This window comes from Alligator mississippiensis, chromosome 4 (genome assembly GCF_030867095.1).
Source record: "Alligator mississippiensis isolate rAllMis1 chromosome 4, rAllMis1, whole genome shotgun sequence".
In the NCBI taxonomy this organism is placed as follows: Eukaryota; Metazoa; Chordata; order Crocodylia; family Alligatoridae; genus Alligator; species Alligator mississippiensis.
This window is the reverse complement of record NC_081827.1, coordinates 219,625,913-219,649,017: the sequence shown is the minus strand read 5'-3', so window position 1 is coordinate 219,649,017 and position 23,105 is coordinate 219,625,913. Positions and strand designations below refer to the sequence as shown.

General features: G+C 41.5%; 1 protein-coding gene across 4 annotated transcripts in view; it reads left to right on the top strand.

Moving 5' to 3' along the window:
* Positions 1-23,105, top strand: part of SLC4A10 (solute carrier family 4 member 10) — a 366,853-nt gene that overhangs the window by 304,413 nt on the left and 39,335 nt on the right. For all 4 annotated transcript variants that reach the window (XM_059727337.1, XM_019480650.2, XM_059727335.1 and 1 more), the window contains exons 15-16: positions 19,044-19,149; positions 21,755-21,916. In XM_059727337.1, coding sequence (XP_059583320.1) covers positions 19,044-19,149; positions 21,755-21,916 — 268 coding nt within the window. The remainder of the gene's footprint in view (positions 1-19,043; positions 19,150-21,754; positions 21,917-23,105) is intronic.

Genomic DNA, 23,105 nt, shown 5'->3' with positions numbered 1-23,105 from the left:
TGGGACTTAACAGCACCATTGCCTTTTTTAATTTAGTATCCTTGAAGACATCAGCATCCTTATTGATTGTCTTGCATATAATTCCTACTGCTTCAGGCTGTGCTATGTTGTCTGAGCACACCTTCCCATTCCCATTCTCTTGAACAAATAATTTCAAACTCTTCTTTTCATAGATTCATAGATTGTTAGGGGCTGGAAGGGACCTCGCAGATCATCGGGTCCAGCCCCCATGGAGTTTTCTACTCCATCATTCTATCACTTTTTCAAATATGATTTTGTTTGTCCTAATTCTTCATTCATTGTTCACTTAAAACAGCTACCTTCCTCACTTATCAGATACAGACATGAGACAGACGTTTCTACTGCTTCCTAATCTATATTTTACTTGTACCTGCAGTTGAATCCTCCTCTAGCTTTTGATGCAGTTTTGTGTCTCTGATCTCAAAATAGTTTACTTAACTTCACGGCTTTGTCAAGTCCATAGTCTGTTTTCTGCACATATATGATAGGGGAAAAGCCAAAGGAAAATCTGATTGAATTGTTTTTATAGTCTAAGGGCTAGCTGCACCTCTGTGTCCTTGCTGTTCTTTTTGACTGGACCACCACAGGTTTTGGGTCTTTTCTGTTTCAGGGAAGAATCTTGTGATTTGTCTGTTCTTAGGCACTGACCTGATTACACTGTTTTGTGAATACCACGTTTAACCTTACAGGACTAGTTGGGTTTCAGGTATCTGATTTTCCTCTTTTCAGTAGCCTGTGACCAATGTTTTGGATGAACAACCTGTTTTTTTTTGTTTTTTTTTTTTAAAAGCATATTAATTTAACAGCTGTAACAACACTTTAGAGAAGAAGAAAAGATGTTAATGTATGTGGGACATCCCACACACATTTAGTTTAATTTAATATTACACTTCATTCCAGGCTAAAATAGGCTTTCTGCTTCAGCTACAGGAACAGAACTAACTCGACTCACACTCTTATAGGCTGCCAAGATCCTTTACTGTCTGTGGATCTCCCAGTTTTCATCTCCTAATTGATTCTTTTTTACCTCTTTTGTCAGGGAAGCTTGGCTTAAGAAAGACTTCTCCATGGGATCTGGTCCAAATTCCACATTGTTCAATAATTCTTTATTCCAGGTTTATTTTGGTCTACATCAGAAAGTTTTACCAATTAACCAAGTATAAGAGTGAGTTTTTTGTTTCAGTTTAAATCGTAAGTGAAATAAGCTTTCTTTAAAAAAAATAAATAGCTACTTCTATACTGAAATAAGTATATCGATTGGAGAAGCTGTACTCCTGTGACGGTAGTGATTGAAACTGACACCTAAGGTGATGCTAGTGTAACTCTGTCATGTACAAAAGCCTCACACTGAATTATGCTTTGGTTGACTACAGTATCAATCATGGCCAGTCCAGAAGGGCGCTTTCTTTGGCAGGTCTCATATGAGCCATTAGATTAATTCAGGCTAACTTGATTGGCCCATTCTCCATATAGGTGAGGCTGTTGAAATGGTTTGATTCCCTCTCTAATCTAATACCCCTTTTTAGAAACAAATCACATTTGGAGATATAGATAAAGTATGCAAATAGTAAAGATACCAGTGATCATCTTGTGTCACATATATCATTCCTATAACTGAAGTCCTGAGACCCAGAAAAGTATCTGTATGACATGAAACTCTCCTGACTGGTAGCTTTCCAGATAAATCAGTCTCTGAATACTCTGAGTTCATTATTACAGTCTTTAAGCAATATGAAAAAAAAATGGTTTGCAAGTAAGGAAAGTTTTAATCAACTGATAAAACAGTACACATCAAGTATATGTCATTTTACTTCAAGTGGTGATTCAACGTTCTTCAAACTGCTCAGAGAAACTCAGTGAGATCTACTTGTGCATTTATAGCCAGTATGGTGTAGCAATATACAAGTTATTTAAGTGCAAAAGAAAGGTGGAGTTAAACTCTTCAATATTGGTGCAACTTTTTATCTGCTTGCATAACTTCAGGATGGATTAACTGCTTGGACTAAGACTATATATCCATAAGAAATTTTACTTGAGAAGGACCTTTGGAAAAAATGGGTTAAAAAAAAGACTGGTGGACTGACTGAAATGTCTCTGGCACCATGGTTGTGTAGATGCTATTTCACCCATTCTAATAGAGAAACCAGTAAGTCAACAGCATGGACATCTCAGGATTTGTGGCAGATAAAAGATTATGTTTAGTTTGGGGCAGCACTGTCTGAAATCCCTTCTTCATGAAAAAGGTTTCCAGCAAAATATGCCCTAGCTGTCTAGATAATCAAACAGACAAACTCTCTCTTTCAGGAAAATCTTCATCTTGTTTCTCTCAAGGATGCCAACTTTCTTTTAATAACCCAGCTTTCTCATGTGGCACAGGTGACCCCAGGATAACTGTTTCCCTTTTTTCCCAAGGTTCTTTGACTTTTACAGATTTCTGCCACAGACAAGTTTGCATCCTTGCCTCTGGTGATGGTCTTCTCTACCTGTTTATTAATCATGCAACTGTTTCAAAACGGCATTACCGCTATGGCTGTCTCAGTTTAGCAACCTAAAAAACAGCCTCTGGTCTTTATGGATCCAGGCCTAGGTTAGAGTGTTTCTTTATTGCCAACACCTGTGAATTTATCACAAGCCTGACCATATTTGGTGTTTTCCTAAAGCCTTACACCTCCTGTCTCAAGGAAATAAGTTTTCATTTAAGCAAGGTTTCTAAACCTCTTGGTTGCAGAGCAAATCTTAAAAATATTAAATAAGTTGAGCCTAAAGACTCAGAAACCAAAAGATAATTTACAAATTCCAAATGTATTACTAAAACTATCACCTCTTGAGTTTGGAATACTTGAGCTTGGCAAAACTGTTTTTATGTAGAGAAGGGAGTTGTTTTTTTCCCCAGCTGCCAACCTGTTCCCTTCATTCTTGGCTGAAATTGGTTACTGGCTTCTGCTGGACCAGGGCCTGTTCTTAAAAGGACCAGCACAGCCTGTTACAGAAGCTAATTATTATGTGCGGTTATGTTAGACTATAGAACTAATTAAAACAGCTGTTTGTTTTTTCCTCTTTGGGGGTTTTACAGACAAGTTTTTAATTGTTAGCAAAGCCTTGGCAGTTCTTTAATTAGCAGTGGATGAACTTCAAAAGGTTGAGAGATTCATTTCTGTTTGGATGTTTATCCAAAGCCTATGTACAATTTTTATCATGATTCTGCAGAGCTGAGCTAAAAAACACAGGTTTTCTTGGAAAATATCTATGGTTTTCTGTTTGCATCCACCTGGGGAGAAGGGCAGTAAACAGGCAAGTGAGGCCACATGCTGGATTTGAAGTTTACAGCTTACTATGGAGTCCTGGCTCAGCTCTCTTCTCAGCCCTCCCTTCAAGCTGCTGCAGGGCTCCCCAGGTTATTAGTGCATTATATACATCCTCCTATTGTATGAGCCTGGTCCGGGAAGGTTCATTGATTTTGAAAGGCTGCCAGAATCTTCCCTAGGAATACAAGTGACAGAAAGGAAATGATAATTTCAGCACATTATCTCAGCCAAATCTGTACATTACAAAGAAAATACACTTCTGTAGTTTAGGTGGGATTCCCCTGCCAAATCTTAGTCTCCATTGTTTGTAGCAGAACTCTATCTCAAGGAAAAGTATACCTTTTAATGGAAAGTGCCAGGCAACCTGGGGGTGGGGAGGAAGAGAAGCTACCACCATCTATAACAAACTACAGAAGACAGGGAAGAGATATCTGATAAGCTGTTTCTAAGGAACAGACACAAACATTTGGATATAGTGATATTGTAAGTGAACTTAAATGCTTTCCTAAAAAATGCAGTTCTGACAATTCATCTACAAGTGGTAAATTAAAACCACTTAGCAAAATCACAACGATTTCAATAGAAGAGAAACTACTTACCTGTAATGGGAATTTTTGAACACATTGTCCAATGTACATTCCTTTCAGAATGTTTCTGCATCTAAACCATCTGATGTTGGAGACCTTTTTTTCCTCTAGTGGTAGCCCTCCCCTGCAGTAGTACAACGAGCAGTGGGTGATCAGGGTACTAGCCTTGGCACTCATTGGGAACACATGGATGACAGCCACTGCTGCTGCTAGCCCAGCTGTCACATCCAACTGGGCCCCTATCACTGCTCTTACCCAGGTGCAGACTCTGGCTGTTGCGCCACTGCCACCTTGACCTTCTTTGTGCTCTGTGTGCAAGTATATAAAGGGCAGCATGGGCTTCAGGCTCATCGGTTTCCCTTCAGCAGAATCTCAAAGCCTGGAGCTGTGTGGAAGAGGGGATGAAGGACAAGATGTGGGATATATTTATGAACAACACATCCCAAAGAACCCTGTTTATGGGTAAGAAAATTCTTTCCCCTTCAGGTATTTGTCCATATACACACTCCATTGTGGATGACTCCAGAGAAGTATCCATGTTATCTGGAGGCAAGTCCATGCAGACAGGGGTTGGAGAACTCCTTGCAAAACTGTCTGATCTGGAAGGCTCTATGATGATGTAGTGCTCGGTAAAGGAATGTATGAAGGGGCTGACTTGTAGATGCCCAGAATAGAGATGTTCTGAAGGGAAACCACTGATACTACTTTGGCCCTGGTGAAATGAGTTCTAACCAAGACCTTTGGCTTGGATCCTTGTTACACATTCATTTTAGGTGGCTCTTGGAGCTTTTAACCCCTGGATTGTCCACACATTAGCACCAGAAACTAGTTTAAAATGCACTTTAGGCAGCTTAACGTTATGCCACTCTAGGGCAGGCTCATCTCTGATCTGTATTACCCAGTTCGTGTTCCATTAGTGTGTGTCCACTCCACATAGATGAGTCACCCAAGTTGCAGTTCTCCAGTATCCCATGATGCAGTGTCCCCTTCCCTATCCTCCTCTTTTGTGTGGACAAACTTTCCATCCCCTGAACTCTACCAGCCAGGGGGTGGTTCTCGCACGAAGCCAACTCTCTCTCCTCCCCCCGGGGCTGTGACCTTTCCACCTCCAGGCGTGTAACCCCATGCAAACAGCTGGCATAGCACATGCCAGCTAGCCAGGTCACAGGGCAAGGATGGGTTCAGGAATGGGGTCTGGGAAGTGTTGGGGGGAACAAAGTAGGGGGCTGAACTGGGTCACCAAAAGCTTGGGCTTCTTTCCTGGGGCCAGGGCAGTAACTCCCCCAAAATAACCTTTCCTAACTGCTCCCACCTCCCAGCCACCCCAGGAAGAAAGACCAGCACCCTTAATCCCAAATCCCAATTTATTAAAGCATGAGACTTTTTCTTTAATTTACTTCCTCTTTTTTTCTTTTTGAATTCTTTTCTTTTTAAACTTTTTAAATTTTATCCTTCAGTTGCTGACTTCCTTCATTTTTCCACCCTTCCCCCACCCCTTTTTCCTTTCCACTTCCCATTTCATTAATCACCTACACCCCATTAACTCTCCACGTCCCAACTTCATGGTCCTGCCCCCCACAACCTATCTCTTACACCCCCCCACCTACAGCGGGGATAAAATCTACAGGGCTCATCAAAAGGGCTCATCAGCCCTGTAGTGGTGGTTCACAGCTGTAGCTCCTAATTAGGTCCATGCTCCAGTCCTCTAGTTGTAAGTCACAGTGGGGGGGGGGGGGCAGGTGGAGTGGTTTTTAAGGTGTGACTGCTCCAAACTTACGCTACCACCAATACCAATCAACATTTGAGTAGCTTAAAGTGGAACTTGTAAAAAGACTGGCTGGGGTTAGTAGGATCAGCCCTACTGAGTTCTTCTTCACTTTGCACAGCATTTCTGGAATTAGAGGTGTAATCAGATAGGCAAAGTAAGTGAGGGATGCGTTGGACAGGGTCCAGGAAATAAATCTCTATTATTTCTTGTTGATGTTCCAAAGCAAACAGTTATTCTCTGTTTGCTTAGAAAGTGACCTATCAGATAGATTCCTTAATTTCCCATTCATAATGCAGAGAGACATCTTTTGCAGCCAACTACTCAGCTATTTTGCAGGCTAGGAGATGAATCACTGAAAGGTATATCCAATGATGGATGCACCAGTTCAAGAGACTGCTTCTTTGGGGGGTTTGGTAGGTAAATCTTGTATTTTGTTTTAATGCTGCAGAACAGAAACAGCCAACTGATTGCCAGAGGTTATAATGAAAGGAAGAAAATGATGGAACCTCTGGGAATGGAGTACAGTTCTCACCCATCCTATCACAAATGTCACCTCTTCTGTGAGGGGTGGTGAGTTGAAGGCTCTGAAGAAGAGGAGTGCTGCTTCTTGGGAAAGTGCTGGTGTTTTCTTGGGGTCTCTGGAGGTAATTGAGAAGAACATAAGTCAAATGTCCATGGCAGTCCATGACTGGAAATTATTTGTACTTCTCCTGGGGACAAGTGCATAGAACTCTAGAGAGTATTGGCCCTGAAATAAGGACTCCTACACACCTCGAGGGTGTGTAAAATCATTTTAGAATTGAAAAGCTCCTTCAAAGGCTGGTTCCATCAGTTTACCCTGGTGCTAAATCTGGAGACTCCTTTCTAGCCCAGGAAATGAACATGAGATAAGTGAATATGAGACTTCCTCAAACAATAATGCCCATGCATGGTAGACACAGCCTCATCACAGAAGAGACACAGCATGGATCCAAGTGACCTGCAGGAGACCATATGGATGATCAGAGGAGCCTAACTGAAGTGAGGTTTAAAATGGGGAAAGCAAATAACACAGACCTCAGGAGATTCAATATCCCTATAAAAAGTTATTGAGACAAGAAAACAATTGAAACCAAAAGAAAGAGGGTGAGACTACCTGTCAAAAAGAAATGAAGTGGAAGAAACAGAAAAAAAAGTAGTTGCCAGGTTCTGAAAGCAGGTTTGGCTGTAAGTTAAACAAACTTTGAGCCAGACAGCAGAAACTCTTTCTCAAGCCAAGGAAGTTAAGAGGAATTGCAGAGTAGCAAATGCACAGCTCTCCTTATGCCCTCAGCTCAGAGCTTGAGAAGTAAGTCATATTTATGCTATACAGGTCCTGCTAGAACAAAAGTCTCTGATGTAGAGGGCTTGAAATGCATAAACACCTAGAGTGGAATGTACATATGGATAGACAGTGAAAAGAGAATTTTCTTTCACAGTCTGATCATAAGTCTTTATCTGCTTCTCTCTCAGACAGTTTTCCTGTGCATTGTGTTGGAGTTTAGACCTCATTAACATAGCATTTTCACAGGTTGATTACGGCACCTATACATACCCACAGTGACTTCAGTGGGGACTGTGTGTATATACAAAATTGAGGCTTTAGACTTTTGGGGCAAGGACCAAGGCAGACACTCAGAAGCAATGAACAATAATAGTTGCAACAACAAACTGAAAAAGAAAAAAGGAAAAATGTAAATTCTATTTTTAAAAAATATATCCTTCAACCTGCAAGTGCTTTAGATATTAATTTTTTTAGAAGTATTAAAGATATGTAAATGGCAGCTTGGTTACTCATGTAAGCATGTAATCTGTTCATTATGTAGAGTACATACTTTTGAGCCTGTTGCTTATTACTGTGACCTTTTCATACTTGTCTTGTCCTTGGTGTTTGTAGGTTGGCATGGCAACTCCTTTTCATTTCTCCCCATCCTGCCTCCTCCTCCTTTCTCCTGTTCTCATCATCTTCCGAACATTTTTCTTCAAAGTGCATTCTACCTGGAGCACTTGAACATAAGCAAACAAAGGTTTTAACGTGGACACTGAATATTGGGATATGTTTCTTTATTAAAGATGTTGTCTTTTCCTGCTGTTTCCCCTGTCCCATGAATTTAATGTACAGGAACTCAAGAGAAAAGTAGAATAAGCATTTCAGAAAAAAAGAACTGTTTTAAAAACAAACAAGGGCTTTTAAGTTCAACAGCACTTTAAGATACTTATCTTTAAATCTGGAACATAAATGACTTCTCTGATTGGTATTTCTGGGGACTTTGGATGTCAGGAGCCTTGACTTTTTTATCCATTATTTTTCCAAAATGAGGAATATGTGTTGCATTTATACCCAAGTGATTCTTTACCAGAAGTTACTCAATTATTAACAGACTACATTGAATAATTTTTAAGTGATTTCTTGGCATAGTAATATGCATATTACAATCTGTCTTAGTACTGACATGTACTTAAGAATTAAGAGGAGAAAATCCCACTCTTTGATGTACTTATGGAGCCAAGTTCATGTCAGTCTGATATGTCCTATGTGGAGTATAGATATCTGTGCTTATGCAATATATCACAAACATTGGTTTTGTGGAATCTGCAATGCATGCATGGTAGCTTTAGTTATTTCCCTGTGTCTTTCTAAATGAATCTGCAGACAGTGTCCTAAAGGCATTCAGTGCCATATGGCAATTGAAATCAATATAATTTCAGGGGGTGTACCTTATTAGCACCATGGATATAAATTTTGAGTTCAAGTGTATTTAATTATTTACTTTTAATTCAAATATTCATGAATATTTTCTTTCCCAGTCCCTTGCATTACCTTCCTACTATCCCTAATCCTGCTGTTATTTCAGCCTTCTTCCCCAAATTATACCATCCTCAGCATCCACTTTCAATTGCCAGTTCCTTCTCTCTCTCCTACACAAAGACCAGCTTCAGCACAGTTACTGCTTCCCTTTCTCTCTCCAGCTGTGCATCCCATCTGCCCAAACTCTACCCTACCCAGCTCCTAAGTAGGAGGGTATTCATTTGCCTGCTGCTGCTGCTTTCCCTTCTTTCCCTATCTAGAAGTTCCCCATTATGCTTTCCAATTGCTGACACCCTTCTTTACTAATCAGCCACTATACTTTGGAAACTTTAGAGAACTGCTCCCCGCTGACCCAGGCTCACATCTCAGATTCCAGGTGTTATGCCATCTACATCACAGCATTTTTGACAATTGTGAGGACTTTGTAAATGTTTTGGCTTGTTTTGCTATGTGTATTGATTTCTCACTAAGGCTCAGATACAGTACCTTCTAACAGAAATCAACAGTGAATATGCTATATATAGGACAGGGCCTGCAGGTTGCATGCAACCCCCATGGGCTTAGCATGTGGCCCCTGGGCTCCCAGTCTGAGGCTGCTCACTCTTTGCTCTCCTTTTGCTGCTCGTGTCCAGAGTCACCACATTCCCTGCTCCCCCTCTATCTTCTGCCTGTCACTACTCCTGGGGATAGGGGAGAATGAGACTGAGGGACCCCATATCTGGGAAGGCTTAGGGGGACCCAGGGACCATGCACAGCATAGAGCCACTGGTGCGATGCATTGAGAGTTGCCTGCTGTGTGGTGGGAGCGGGCTGTGTGGCAGAAGGGGCACACGGTGTGTTGCAATGCCTCCACACAGCATGGTGTTGGGGCCTTCATGGCACATCCATGTAGAGAGGTTTGGGCATGTGGCTTAGGGACTCATGAAGCACTTAAGCAGCATGTGTGATGTTGCAGGGTTGGGTTGCACAGTGCAGGGTCTGGCCCACATGGCACATGTCTCTGGGCTGTGTGGAGCCCATGCGTGTGTGGCTGGGGGACCTGTAGCCTGTGGCCGCTCAGAATTTGGACAGCCCTAATATGGGCCATTTAGTGCAGTAGTTCTAAGCCCCAAATAGATTTAAACTATTTTTACAGATACATGTGCCACATCTTGTCAAAAAAACAAGCTCGCAGTTCAACACCTTTTCTTGATAAAAGCTTTTAGATAAATTGTAATGAGAAATATTTTCCACAAAAAGAGTCATTTTTCTGAACGTTAATTCATTATTGGTATTTGTTTTGGTAACTTACTCTAGTACTGAGGGCAGTGCATAGACTGCATTCTGGAAAATCTAGCTACCCAGTTACAAGGTATCTCATTTATAAAAAGATCTATATTTGTATTTGTTTTCCATATTAGTTCCTTCTCCTCTGAGCCTGAGAGATTATGGATGGAAGAGACCATGACTATGGTTATTCATACTGGCAGGAAGGGAGTGTGAAAGATGTATGTCACAGGCACATTCATTTTGTTCCTTTAATTTTATGTACGCTTCTCCGTTTTTTGGAGAAATAATTTTAACACAGTCCTAGCAAGACACCAATCATTTTTGCGTTGTTTCGTATGAACTAATTCAGTCTTCCTTTAATTTTTGCTAATTTTCATTAAAAAAATTGACATAGAGTGAGCTGGACTTTTGCTACCTTAGTTAAAAGGCCTTTCTGTTTCATAGGACCCACTAACCTTTGTCCTCTGGCAAAGTAAGGAACTTCTGAAATAGAATGGAAGAACACTTTGCACAGACTAAAAGGGCAAAGATATAAAAGGCATTCCTTTTTCACTGGTCTGATGCAAAGCGTAATGTGTTCCTGCCACCAGAGGTGTTTCAGGTTTACCATGGTTTTTTGTTGTTGGGTTTTTTTTGGTGTGTAATGGCAGCTAAGTTTTCACAGCCATGACTCATAACATATCCTCTCAGTGCTTGTATTTTTTCCCTTAAAAAGGAATATTGTCCTAGTATTGCTGAAAAAGTTAAACATAGCAAATTATTCTTTCTCTCTTAGCATGTCAGGGGTAACTGCTGAAGTGCTGACCTATCACTCTTTCCATAGTAGCCAGCTGAAGAATATTGTTTGGCTAGTGTGACAGGCAAGGATTTTGGTGGGTGATGGCTTTTACTGGATTTAACTGTATAGTTGGCATGGATATAGAAAAACTTTTGAGTACCAAATACCCTTTGGTTTGTCTGATACGGTATTTACAGCTATAATGCATTCCTTTAAAAATGCATCTGAAAAAGTGCATTGCCTTTGGTATGAACGAGGCCAGAACTCTGCAATAGGCTAGGGGGTGTGTCTGTATGAGACTCTGTGCAGTAAAGCGTCCCCATCTATATATGCACACTACTTATTGTGGAGTAAATTAATCTACTGTACAGTTGGCTACTACCTGTAATTATGGGTACTAAACTATCTGTGCAGTAGATACTGTGCAATAGCATATGTGTAGATAGTGACTGGGTGCAAATTTACTTTCAGTCAGCACCAACACCAGGGGTCCACAGGGGATGGGAAACTCCCCCACTCCTAGTGCTGCTCAGCTCCCACCTCGCCCAAGAGCCAGGAGCCAAGCAGTGCTGGGACTGGGGAGCAATCTTGCTTCCCTGCCCAGCCAAGAACTGGCCAGGAGCTGTCCCACTTCTGTGGCAGCTGCCTTCCAGCCCCTGGCTACTCAGGGAAATCCCTGCCCAGTTGGGAGCTGGCTGGGAGCTGCATCAGAGGCTGGGCAAGCCCTCAACGGCTCAGGGATTTCCCTGTATTGCTGGGATCTGGCTGGGAGCTGTTCCCCTTGCCCCAAAAGGGGGACAGCTCCTAGCCAGTCCTCTGCTGTATAGGAAAGCCCCACTGAGCACAGGGCTTGTCCCCACATGCACAGGGCCAGGAGAGTTCTGCAGCAGCCGTCTCCTGGCCCTGTGCACATCAGGACCCTTCCTGATGTGCACGGGGCCAGGAGACAGCTGCCGCTGCAGCTGGCAGACCTCTACTGGCCCCACGCACATTGGGACCAGTTCCTATGCTTGCTGCCAGCCCCTGAGCTAGCACCCTAGGGAAGCCTGGACCTCTCCCTGGCTGCTGTACAGGGCCAGAGCAAGTTAGGAGTAACTCTGTACTGGGCTGCTCCCAGTGGGTGCATGCACATGAGCGTGCACACGAGCGTGCATGCACCCAGTGGTTGTGTCTACATATGAATTAACATGTTTTAGTTAATGCGCATTAAATCTAGTACCTCCATTGTGAGGTACTAGGAGAATGTGCATTAGCATATTTTAATGTACATTCACTAGATAGCATGGTTTTAGTGACACTTGAACACACATAAAAATAGGCTAATGTGCATTAAAGCCACGTATAGACATGCCCACTTATATGCTGACCAACTGAATCTTGAAGCCTGCAATAGCAACAATGAGCTATTACTTCATCTTTGCAAGCAGTATTTTATCAAGACTACTTTTGTTCTGAGCAAGAACAATCCTCATAGGGAAGCTAGCAGACTGCGGAGTGGACACCTACATGGTCAGGTGGGTGGCCAACTGGCTTAGGGACAGCACCCAGAGACTGGTGGTAGATGGTTCCTTCTCGGCCTGGAGGGAGGTGGGCAGTGGGGTCCCGCAGAGTTCGGTCCTCGGACCAATATTATTTAATATCTTCATCAGCAATTTGGACGAGGGTGTGGAGAGCACCCTCTCCAAGTTCACAGATGATACCAAGTTATGGGGCAAAGTTAGTACACTGGAGGGCAGGGAGCAGATTCAGGCTGACCTGGACAGGTTGGATCAATGGGCAGAGAGAAATAGGATGCAATTTAATAAAGATAAATGTAAGGTACTCCACCTGGGAAGGAGGAACCCCCAGCACACCTATAGGTTGGGGAGTGTCCTTCTCAGCAGCTTGGAGGCAGAGAGGGATCTTGGAGTCATAATTGACTCGAAGATGAACATGAGCCGGCAGTGTAACGAGGCCACCAACAAGGCCAATTGCACCTTGTCATGCATTAGCAGGTGCATGACTAATAGAACAAAGGAGGTGATGCTCCTCCTCTGTGGCACTGGTCAGGCTGCAGTTGGAGTACTGTGTCCAGTTTTGGGCGCCACACTTCAAGAGGGACGCGGGGAATCTCGAGACGGTCCAGAGGAGGGCCACTCGCATGATTAGTGGCCTTTGTGATAGACCCTACGGGGGGAGGCTGAGAGAGCCGAATCTCTTCAGCCTTCACAAGAGATGGCTGAGGGGAGATCATGTGGCTGCCTATAAATTTATTAGGGGAGGTCAATGGGGAATAGGGGAAGCGCTGTTTACTAAGGCGCCCCAGGAAGTGACTAGGAATAAGGGGTGTAAACTAGTTGAGAGTGGATTTAGGTTAGATATTAGGAAGAAATTTTTCACAGTAAGATTGGCCAGGATCTGGAATGGGCTTCCAAGAGAGATGGTGCTTTCATCTAGCTTGGAGGTCTTCAAGAAGAGGCTAGATAGTCACCTGGCTGGGGTCATCTGACCTCGGTCCTCTTTCCTGCCAGGGGCAGGGGGTCGGACACGATGTTCAATTGTGGTCCCTTCTGACTCTACAATCTATGAATCTATAAAATCAGGATTAAAATATGCTCCTAGTTTAACAATAATGTAATGTAGTCCTGAGCGCCTACTTCCATATCACAGAAAATATGACAAAGAATTTTCATTTCACTTAAAACTGCTATATTCCCCTTTACCTATTTTAACCTTGGGATTTAAAATAAAAGCCTCCTTGCCTCCTTCTCCACTGCATTCTTAGTATGGTGTTTATAATCTATTGTACATAAGCACATGTATTGTGTTTGAGAAGGATCCCTTACACAGTGTGTGTTAGGCCTGATATGAAGTGTTGTAATTTCTGCAATGCACAAGTTTTGATCACTGAATGCCACCTTTGGGGCAGTTTGAGCAGGTAGGTCAATGACCGAATGTGCAGAGAGCATATTCTCACTCAGATAAAGGTTTCAGAAGGACAAAACTTCAGTAAACTTAGGAGGTAGTGGGAAGATGTTTGCACTGTTGCTGCCTGTGTTGTAATTGCACTGTGGGCCGATGGATGTCTGGGAACTCCAGGCCTCTCAGCCTACTGAATTCTACCCAAAATCAATTAACAAACAAAACCATTTGGTTAGCATTCAGAGATCATGCAATAAAACTGTCACCAGGTCTTGGTATTTAAAATGTCAAATGTTCATTTCAGTAATTTTTCCTACAAGATATAAACCCTGGCAAAGAACATGCTAGCAGGATCATGCCCTTCAAATCCAGAAATCTGCCCAAAGATGATTAAACAACAAGTGACATGACATTACATGATGACCCTCCTCTCTGTCTCTCACAGCATGTCTACATTAGGGATCTCTGCACTGAAGTAACTACACTCATGTAACTATGTGGTGGAAGCCCCAGGGTAGATGTGCTGCATTGGTCTCAGACTAGAGTAAGTCACACCAATATAAAAGTCCTGCTAAATCCATAATGTTGACATTCTCAGAGCTATTTTTGCCTTCTCCTTCTCCTGCACCCTCAGCCACTAAATCTTACTGTGTTTTCTCCACATGCTTCAGAGAGCGCTAGTCCTTGCTGTCTATTCTAACGACTAAAGCGCTTGTCATTCTCTGCTTCAACTACTATAATTTCCTTCTATCTAGCTTCTCTTAACTCACATCGCTCCCCTCTAATCCATGTGGAGGTCTACAATCTAAATTATCTTCCACGATAGGAATTATCTGTAAATTGTGCTACTGGTGTCTCCTCACCCATTTGATCAAGTTTAAACTTATTATCCTAATGTTTAGGACTCTGCACAGCTCAGAAATCCTGGATCACCTTTCTCAGATTTTTCCTCCTTTTCACCTCACACAGAGTGATAACAGTATCAATGTCTCCTGTACTCTTTCTACTTTGTTGTTTTCTATACATGAGGGATGAACTTCCAGATCTTGAAAACCCACCTCATCCTCCACCTAACTCATTTAGATGACCCATTTCTTCTGATAGATGACAATGAGATCAGTAAAAACTAAAATATTTTATTTTAAATGACTCAAAGTTACTTTTTTCCCTCAAATTTTTTGGTGTTTGTTTCCAGATTGGATGGGGCTGGTCTTTCTATTTGCGACTTGTATAGAATATGTGTGTGAGATCACTATGTGAAGAGGCAGAATTGAATTCTATTCCTTTGTCATCTAGGACTGCTTCAGCATCAAATCAAAATTTTCAGAAGAATTCCCCAAAGCCATAATTAGTGAATCCCCTGCAGTATCACGTACACAATGAGAGTCACAACAAACTGATTTTTTTCACACCATGAACATGTACTTTGACTTAAATTTTATGGATTTAGCAGAAGACAAGAATTTGATCCACTCAGTAAGGGCTTAATTCTGCTCCCTGTGAAATCAGTGACAGAACTCCATTGACTTCAGTGCTTCAGGATTACAACTTTGATCTACATGGACTGTGTTTATACAAGTAACTTACAGGTGAATGATCTGCCACCAACAAATGCATACTTTTAGTAAACACTAGACAAAAGCCTTATGTCTCCCTGAAGTAGGCTTTGGTAAGGATTGCTCTGTTTATCCACTTTTATAGAGTGGCAGGCCCAGCAACAGCAGTCACCTAATATATTCAGGTATTTGTCAGATCTTATTGGAAAAGTTATGAAATTCCAAAAGCTATTCAGCAAACTAATTGAGGAATTCAAATTATTAATTATTTTTCTCCATTTATCAGTAGTAGTAGTAGTAGTAATTTATTTACAGCTTCTGCAATAAAAAAGTAAATTTAAGAAAATAACAGTATTTCTAGAATTTATCATTTTTGCTAAAAAAGTAAAGTAATATTATCTACTTTACTAGTTAACACAAAATTAAAACAGAACATAGTATATGATCTTATAGAAGAAAAGATAAAATGAAGTACTGGACATCAAAACAAAACATGAAAATTCTATTTGATCCATTTATCCCATTTCTGACTGAAAAAATAGGAACTTTTTGGTTACTATATTTAACTTTTAGTTTATTATTTGTAGTTAGGTGCATTTAAATGGTGCGGCATAGGTGATGTGCAGCCTTCCCTTTTAGAGAGCAAGTGACAGTGTTTGAATGCCGCATCTCATCCTAGCCTAATGGAATCAAAATCCAATGGGCTAACTAGAATATCTGTATTATTGTATGAACATCAGCTGTTCTGTTGAAATAAAGTAGCTGTGTGTGGAGGAGAGGGGGATGGGTGGTTAGGTGAAAGTTGGCACGTCTACACGTGCATTAATGCACCATAGTTATTGCGCATTAAGTTTAGTACCTGTAATAACAGGTGACTACTTCGCCTTGGTCTTTCATCGGGCCAAGGGGACAACCATGCCAGATATAGTAGAGGATGAGCACAGTAAGAATAATCACCTTCCTACTATTGCCGTGGAATTGGTATATGACCAATTAAAAAAATTAGATGTATACAAGTCAGTGGGACTGGAAGATCTTCATTTAAGAGTCATGAAGGAGCTAGCCAAAGTCATTGTGGAATCCCTGGTGAAACTCTTCCACAACTCATGGCACTCTGGAGAAGTCCCTGAGGACTGGAAGAGGGCCAAGGTTGTGCCCATCCACAAGAAGGGCAGGAAGGAGGACCTGGGTAACTATAGGCCAATCAGCCTAATTTCCATCCTAGGGAAAATCCTAGAGCAGTTCGTCAAGAAGTCTATCTGCAGTAAGCTTGTAGAAGGTAAGATTCTGAATGACAGGAAGCATGGCTTCATTGCGGCCAAGTCTTGCCTTACCAGCCTCATCTCCTTTTATGACTTTGTAACTCATCACATGGACATGAGAGAGCAGGTTGACATTGTATACCTTGTTTTCCAAAAGGCCTTTGATCTAGTATCCCACAATGTCCTTGCAAGAAAATTGGAGGACTGTGGACTTAACTCTGAGACAGTCAGGTGGGCGAGAAACTGGCTGCAAGATAGAACCCAGAGAGTCATAGTGAATGGATCTGTGTCATCCTGGTGAGAAGCGGGCAGCGGTGTCCTACAGCAGTCGATGCTTGGTCCAGTACTTTTCAACATCTATATTAACAATTTGGATGTGGGTGGTGAAGAGCTCACTGGCCAAGTTTGCGGATGACACCAAGTTATGGGGGAGTGTGGTCTCGCTTGAAGATAGTCTACAGATACAGATGGACCTAGACAGGCTAGCAAGTAGGGCGGATCGGAACCTGATGAAGTTCAACATTGAGAAATGTAAAGCACTCCACTCAGGATGAGCAGCCCCAAACACACCAAAGGATTTGTGGCACCAAACTGACTAGCACCACGAATGAAAGGGATCTGGGGGTAATAATAGACCACAATATGAATATGAGCTGGCAGTGCGATGCCGTAGCCAGCAGGGCAAATAATACTATGGCAAGCATCAATCGATGCATCTCCAGCAAAACAAAAGAGGTGATTCTTCCGCTCTACTCAGTACTGGTGAGACCACAGCTGGAGTACTGCGTCCAATTCTGGGCACCACACTTTAACAAGGACGTGGACAAGCTTGAGAGAGTCCGAAGAAGAGCCACCCACATGATCAGAATTTTAAAAGGCAAGCCATATGAGGAAAGGCTGAGGGATCTGGGACTCTTCAGCCTGAGGAAAAGAAGGCTGCGAGGGGACCTGGTAGTAGCTTACCACTACACTAGGGTAATACATCAAGGGGTTGGTGAGGAAATGTTCACCAGGGCACCTGAGGGGAAAACCAGGAGTAATGACCACAAACTCCTGAAAGATCAATTCAGGCTCAATATTAGGAAAAACTTCTTCACATCAGGGTGTCCAGACTTTGGAATGAGCTCCCTCCAGAGGTGGTGCAATCACCTACCCTGAAAATCTTCAAGAGGAGACTAGACAGTCACCTTGCTGGGGTCAGCTGACCCCCAGTTATCTCCAGTTATCTTTCCTGCTTGGTGCGGGGGGCTGGACCCTATGATCTATGAAACACTAAGGGGAGTGAGGGGTTAGTGCATAGCTGTTACTCCTAGCTTATAAGGCTGTGTGAAGCTTCAGGTGGTGATTTGATTTGGAGGAGATTCGCCCCACCCGCCCAAGCTCCCAGTGTTTTAAAAAAAAGGCCCAACTCGCTGGCTGCTGCCTGATGGGGGGGGGAGATCCCTGCTGCCCCCCACTGCCCCACGCAGCATGGGGGGCTCTGCCATGAGGTCCCCGACTCCCTCTAGCCCCCCCATAGCGGTCCCGCCTGCCCCAGCTCCAGCCTTTTAAACCTCCCCCCCAACCCCCCCCCCAGGCTCACCAGCTCCTGCAGTGGCCTTGGGGTTTGGGGGGGCTCATGCAGAGCCCCCCACGTGGTAGGGGGCAGCTGGGGGCAGTGAGGATTGCCCCCCTGCTGGCAGCAACTGATAAGTTTGGGGAGGTTTTTTTCCTTAAAAGGCCAGAGCTGGGGTGGGCGGGAGGGTGGGGGGCTCATGACAAAGCCCCCCACACAGCGTGGGGTAGTGGAGGGCAGCGGGGATCGCCCCCCCTGCTTGGCAGCACCTGGTGAGTTGGGTTTTTTTTCCCCTAAAGTGCTGGGAGCTGGGGCAGGTGGGGTAGCCATGTGGGGGCTGGGAGAGTGGGCAGGGGATGGGCTGGTGCGATTCAGAGATTCATCAGAAGCCAAATCTCTGAATCAGATTCCGCTGAATCGATTTGGAACAGTGATTCGAATCACTGAATCGAATTACTGCCCCACTTCTCGGTGAAATCTGAATCCGAAGCGAATACTAGCTATTTCGCACAGGCCTACTAGTTTATGATATTAGTAAGCACTACAGTAGATTTGAAGGTATGGTTAAATAAAGAATACCACAAGGCAATATTTTTGCATCTCAGAACCTGAACAGACCATGCCTAGTTCTTAAGGCTTTGCTGAGGCTTCTTCCAGAGCTTCAGAGCCTTAAAAGACTTCATTTTGATTTTGAATGGCCTATTTGTAATGTTAACCTCCTACAGCCTCTGCCACATTTCCCCTGGTGTATCAAATATACCAGTTAAATAAAAATTAATTTTAAAGGTGGCTGTGGGAAAGGGAAACATGTCTGATTCAAGCCTTAAAATCTGCCCTGGAACCTTGGCAGATGTCTTATGCAGAGATATTGTAAAAGAAAAAAGAATGTTAGAAAATATCAAGATCTTCCCTGGAATGAAACCAGTATTTCCATATATTAGATAGCTTTGCAGTGACACAGTAGCCCATTTTCCTTTATTTTTGTTCTACTCTAGTGATAGATATATTTCACAAGGAAGTGTATATGCATATATATGCTCCAACACTGCCACTAACTATTGATTTGTACTTAACTCTATAGAACTGTAGAATCAAACTGAATTAAAATCATATTAAAAAGCAGATCACAAATGTAATGCTTTAAATATAACAAAGATTTTGGATTATTGACTGGCAAATATTTGATAGGAAAAAATATTGTTTTACCTTTTCAGATGCAGTTGTATGGAGCCAGAAAATCCTAGCAATAAAACCTTGCAATACTGGAAGGACTACAATATCTCTGCATCTGATGTACCATGGGGGAACGTAACTTTGTCAGTAAGTGAGATGTTGGAACCTAATAACTAGCAGGTTAAATATCAGTGTTATATTTTCTACTATATTTATATTGCAAAATATTTTATTCCCTTTCTGATCTTAGAGTTTAAGGAGAGATACACTACTTTGCTGAATAAAGATTAACATGATTTTGTTGCATTAAATTAACTTTTGCTCTTTTTTATATGATATAGTCATTGTTAGTCCATAGTACATATTAGTCCAAGAATGTGCATTGTTGTCAAGTACTTCAAAACTTCTTTGCATACTAACAGAGAAGTCTGGCTTGGATTAAGTCTGAACACATCAAATGACAACAGTTTTGACCTAAATTCTACCAGATGGCAAAATGAAAGCTGCCTTGAGTGGAAAGAACCTATAAGCCTGTATTTCCCTTAAAATTCTCCTCCAGCTGTTCAGGCTATAGTAAAGAGGGAAAGGAGAAAGTATGTTAGCATCATATATCTGATACTGGAAGTCTGCTTTACCCCATTCCTTTCTTGTTAACTTTGTATTGTGTGACTGTCAGAGCTCTGTAAAAGACTCCTGCAAGTAATTATGTTACCATTCTGCAGGGCAGAACAAGAAACACACCATTCATTTTTTCACGTACACAAAATATTTGTTTCTGGATTAATATGATTTTCTGGGTAAGGTTGGTGCTTCTCTTTTTCCTTCCTAACAGAGGCTTTTGTATCTTGATAATAAACAACATATTTGAACACAGACCATTCTTCCTTGCAATATTTCTTTCTTAATCACTATGCTAATACGTATTCAGTCTAAAAAAGAGAGAAAACTATTTATCAGCTCAAGAGACATACAAGACCCAGGCTTGGTGTCTTCAGTAGGGAGGGCCTAAGTCACCCTAATGGGCACTATACTTATTCTTTTAGCTTTGTTAGGTATTTCTGCCAGGAAATTAGGCTTAGATTTGCCTCAGTTTATCCAACTGAACTCTATTAATGCTAATCCAATAAATTTGCTTTCATGGATATTATTTCCTTTCGAAGGCATAGCTTTTCAAACTGTAGGATGCCTCTCCGATCTTAGGGAGTTGCACCCAGATCTGAAGAATTCCTGATCCCCTCATCCTTCCAAACCTTCCTTAATAGCTAGATGAGATATTTTAGCTAGATGATGCCTATTTTAAGGTGGGATTAAACTGTGGGAAATGTGAACTTTTTAAGGAGAATCCAGCCTTCTAGGTTTTAACAAAGCTCTAGTAGTGCCTGTGCAGGGGCAGACCTGCCTTTTCAGTTTTTCAAATCTCAGCCTATGAAAGTCTGTTTCAGAATATGTTTACGCTAGATTTAAGATAATAATAAGTGTATTTTAAGAATTAATGTAAAAGCCCTATTCTGTTGCATGAAATCCCTGAAAACATCTTCCCAAAGTCCTGCTATCAAAATAATAGGTTAAATTAAGAGCAATAGGACTGGATGGGTTTTGTAATAACACCTTGGCCTGTCAAAGAACTGTCACATTTTCCAATATTTATTCATTTACAGTTTAAAGTTTCTTGATGACATTTTTGGTACCCACTCTGGACACTTTTCACACATTGCTGTGATGCATAAATATTACCCTGTTTGTCATGGTGTTAATTCTTGTGTTCCCTATCATTTTTTACTGAGCACTAAGATTGTATCTTCTTTTGCTCACATATTCAAATATTCTTTATATTTCTGTGAGCAGGGAGGCTGAGAAAAATCCATCTTTATGGCTTCCCATTAATCAGTTGCTTAGACTGCTGCTTAGGGAGTCCTGTGAAGTTTCCATATGGGATTTTGGTTCCAATTTATCTATTACCTAAAAATGAAAATGAATAAAATTGGACAGTCTTTGTCACACTGGACTTGAAATGAAGCAGAGATACCCTAAATAAGTGGTTACTTTTTTTTGATTTTGTCAGAACATCTTTAGAAACAAGCTAATCCAAACAAGAATTGGGTGGTGTGTGCTGCCCCCTTCTGGTAAATAATTGTGTTCCTTTCCAGGATAAAATTAAAGTCCAAACTTCTTTGAACAACTCAAATTATCAAATTAAAACAAACTTGAAAAAGGGACTGGAACAGCTTTTTTTAAATGATATTTTGAATTTGTTTCCTTTCTTAATAGGAAATAGGAAGTGTAAACCATATGGAAATTGAAAAAGCTTTAATTATCTTTTTAAAAAATAAAACAGACTAGTTTGCAAGAATGGGTGAAGACTTCTGATTTTTTTAACCCAAATTGGTTTCACTATCTCTAATTGATATGAAGTGAACACTGTCATTAAGCCTTACTAGGAAAAAAAATTGCAAAAGCTTGCTAGGTTTTTAGGGGCATTATAACAAGGTATGTATGTACAACTCTCTTTGTTCTGAGACAGAATTTTTATTTTGAAGCTTTGCATTTTTCTTCATATCATTATAGCTAGAAAGTACAATATGTCCTAGAAAACTATGATATAAAGATTTGTTTTAAAAGGAAAAGGGTTAAATATGTTTAACTTTTCATTGATAATTTATTGTATAATAGAATTTGTATTTAAACTGAGGGAGCGATTAATTGAATAAAACATTTATAGTAGCAAGACAATTGGGTTTGCTTTCCCCATTAGGAATGTAACAAGTTTCATGGGGAGTTTGTTGGACGGGCCTGTGGACATCATGGACCTTATGTTCCGGATGTTCTCTTCTGGTCAGTCATCCTATTCTTTTCTACAGTAATGCTATCATCCACACTGAAGCAGTTCAAGACTAGCAGATATTTTCCAACAAAGGTAATAGAGTATATATTTTAATATAAAATTTTGTGTTAATTTGGTGGAGAACGTGTCTATTGTGTTGCAAATACAGCTTTTTATTATTTTATATATATTATTGCTCATGATTTTTAGTGGAATTAGGATTTTGTAGAGAAATTGCTTAAGTATGTGTCTTTTTGTGGGGGGTTGTTTGTTTTTTGTTTGTTTTTGTTTTCTGTTTCTGCCTTATTGTTTAAAATATACATTACTTTATGGCTAAATCCAACATACAGAAACAGCTTAGATCAGTATTTAACACTGCAGTTTATCACAGGATGAAGGATGGTTCTGTAAAGAAACAACTCTTTGTGGATAAACTGCAAAAAAAGTGCAGGCTCCTTTTTATCTTGACTTGAGAAGAGAAAGACCTTGGAAAGGAAAAATGGAGCTAGTTTTATATACCCTATTGCAGCAGCGGCACTGCTAGTATATATAAGAGGACCTATGGACTATTATTGTGTCAAGCTACATGGGTGAACAAAAATAACTCCTTGTGTTCTTTGGACATGTATACACCATGAAAGGACCTCACTAAAAAGTATTGCGGTGAAGAACAGCATGCCTGCTCTAGAGGCACTACCTTAAGATCTGATCGTACCAAACCCCACAACCCAGGAACTAGCACAGAGAACAACCAAGGGAAGTTTCCACTTTTATATAGGAGATGCTGGGGATTAGAGTTACAAGCCACCAGGCTAAGGAGATTGGGAAAAAGCACAGGTAAATAAACATTAGCGTACATACACTTATATACCTGTATATATAGCAGGTAATAAACTATGTCACTGTGGCGAAACCACCCAAGAACAGATAATAGGTAACAGATAGGGAACTCTTATACCGTGGTATATACATTTAATAATCCTTAACACCCCCTTTTCCAACTCCCCCCAGCTCTGGAGGGACTCTAAACCAGTATCTGGTCCCAAAATGCCATTTGTCATCAGAAGGGACCTCAGCAGATCATCTAGTCCGACCCCCTGCCCTGGGCAGGAAAAAGCACTGCTGTCAAATGACCCCAGCCAGGCAGTTGTCCAGTGTCCTCTTAAAGACCCCCAAGGTAGGGGAGAGCACCACCTCCCTTGGAAGACCATTCTAGATTCTGGCAACCCGTACCATAAAGAAGTTCTTCCTGATGTCTAACTTGAATCTGCTCTCTGTCAGT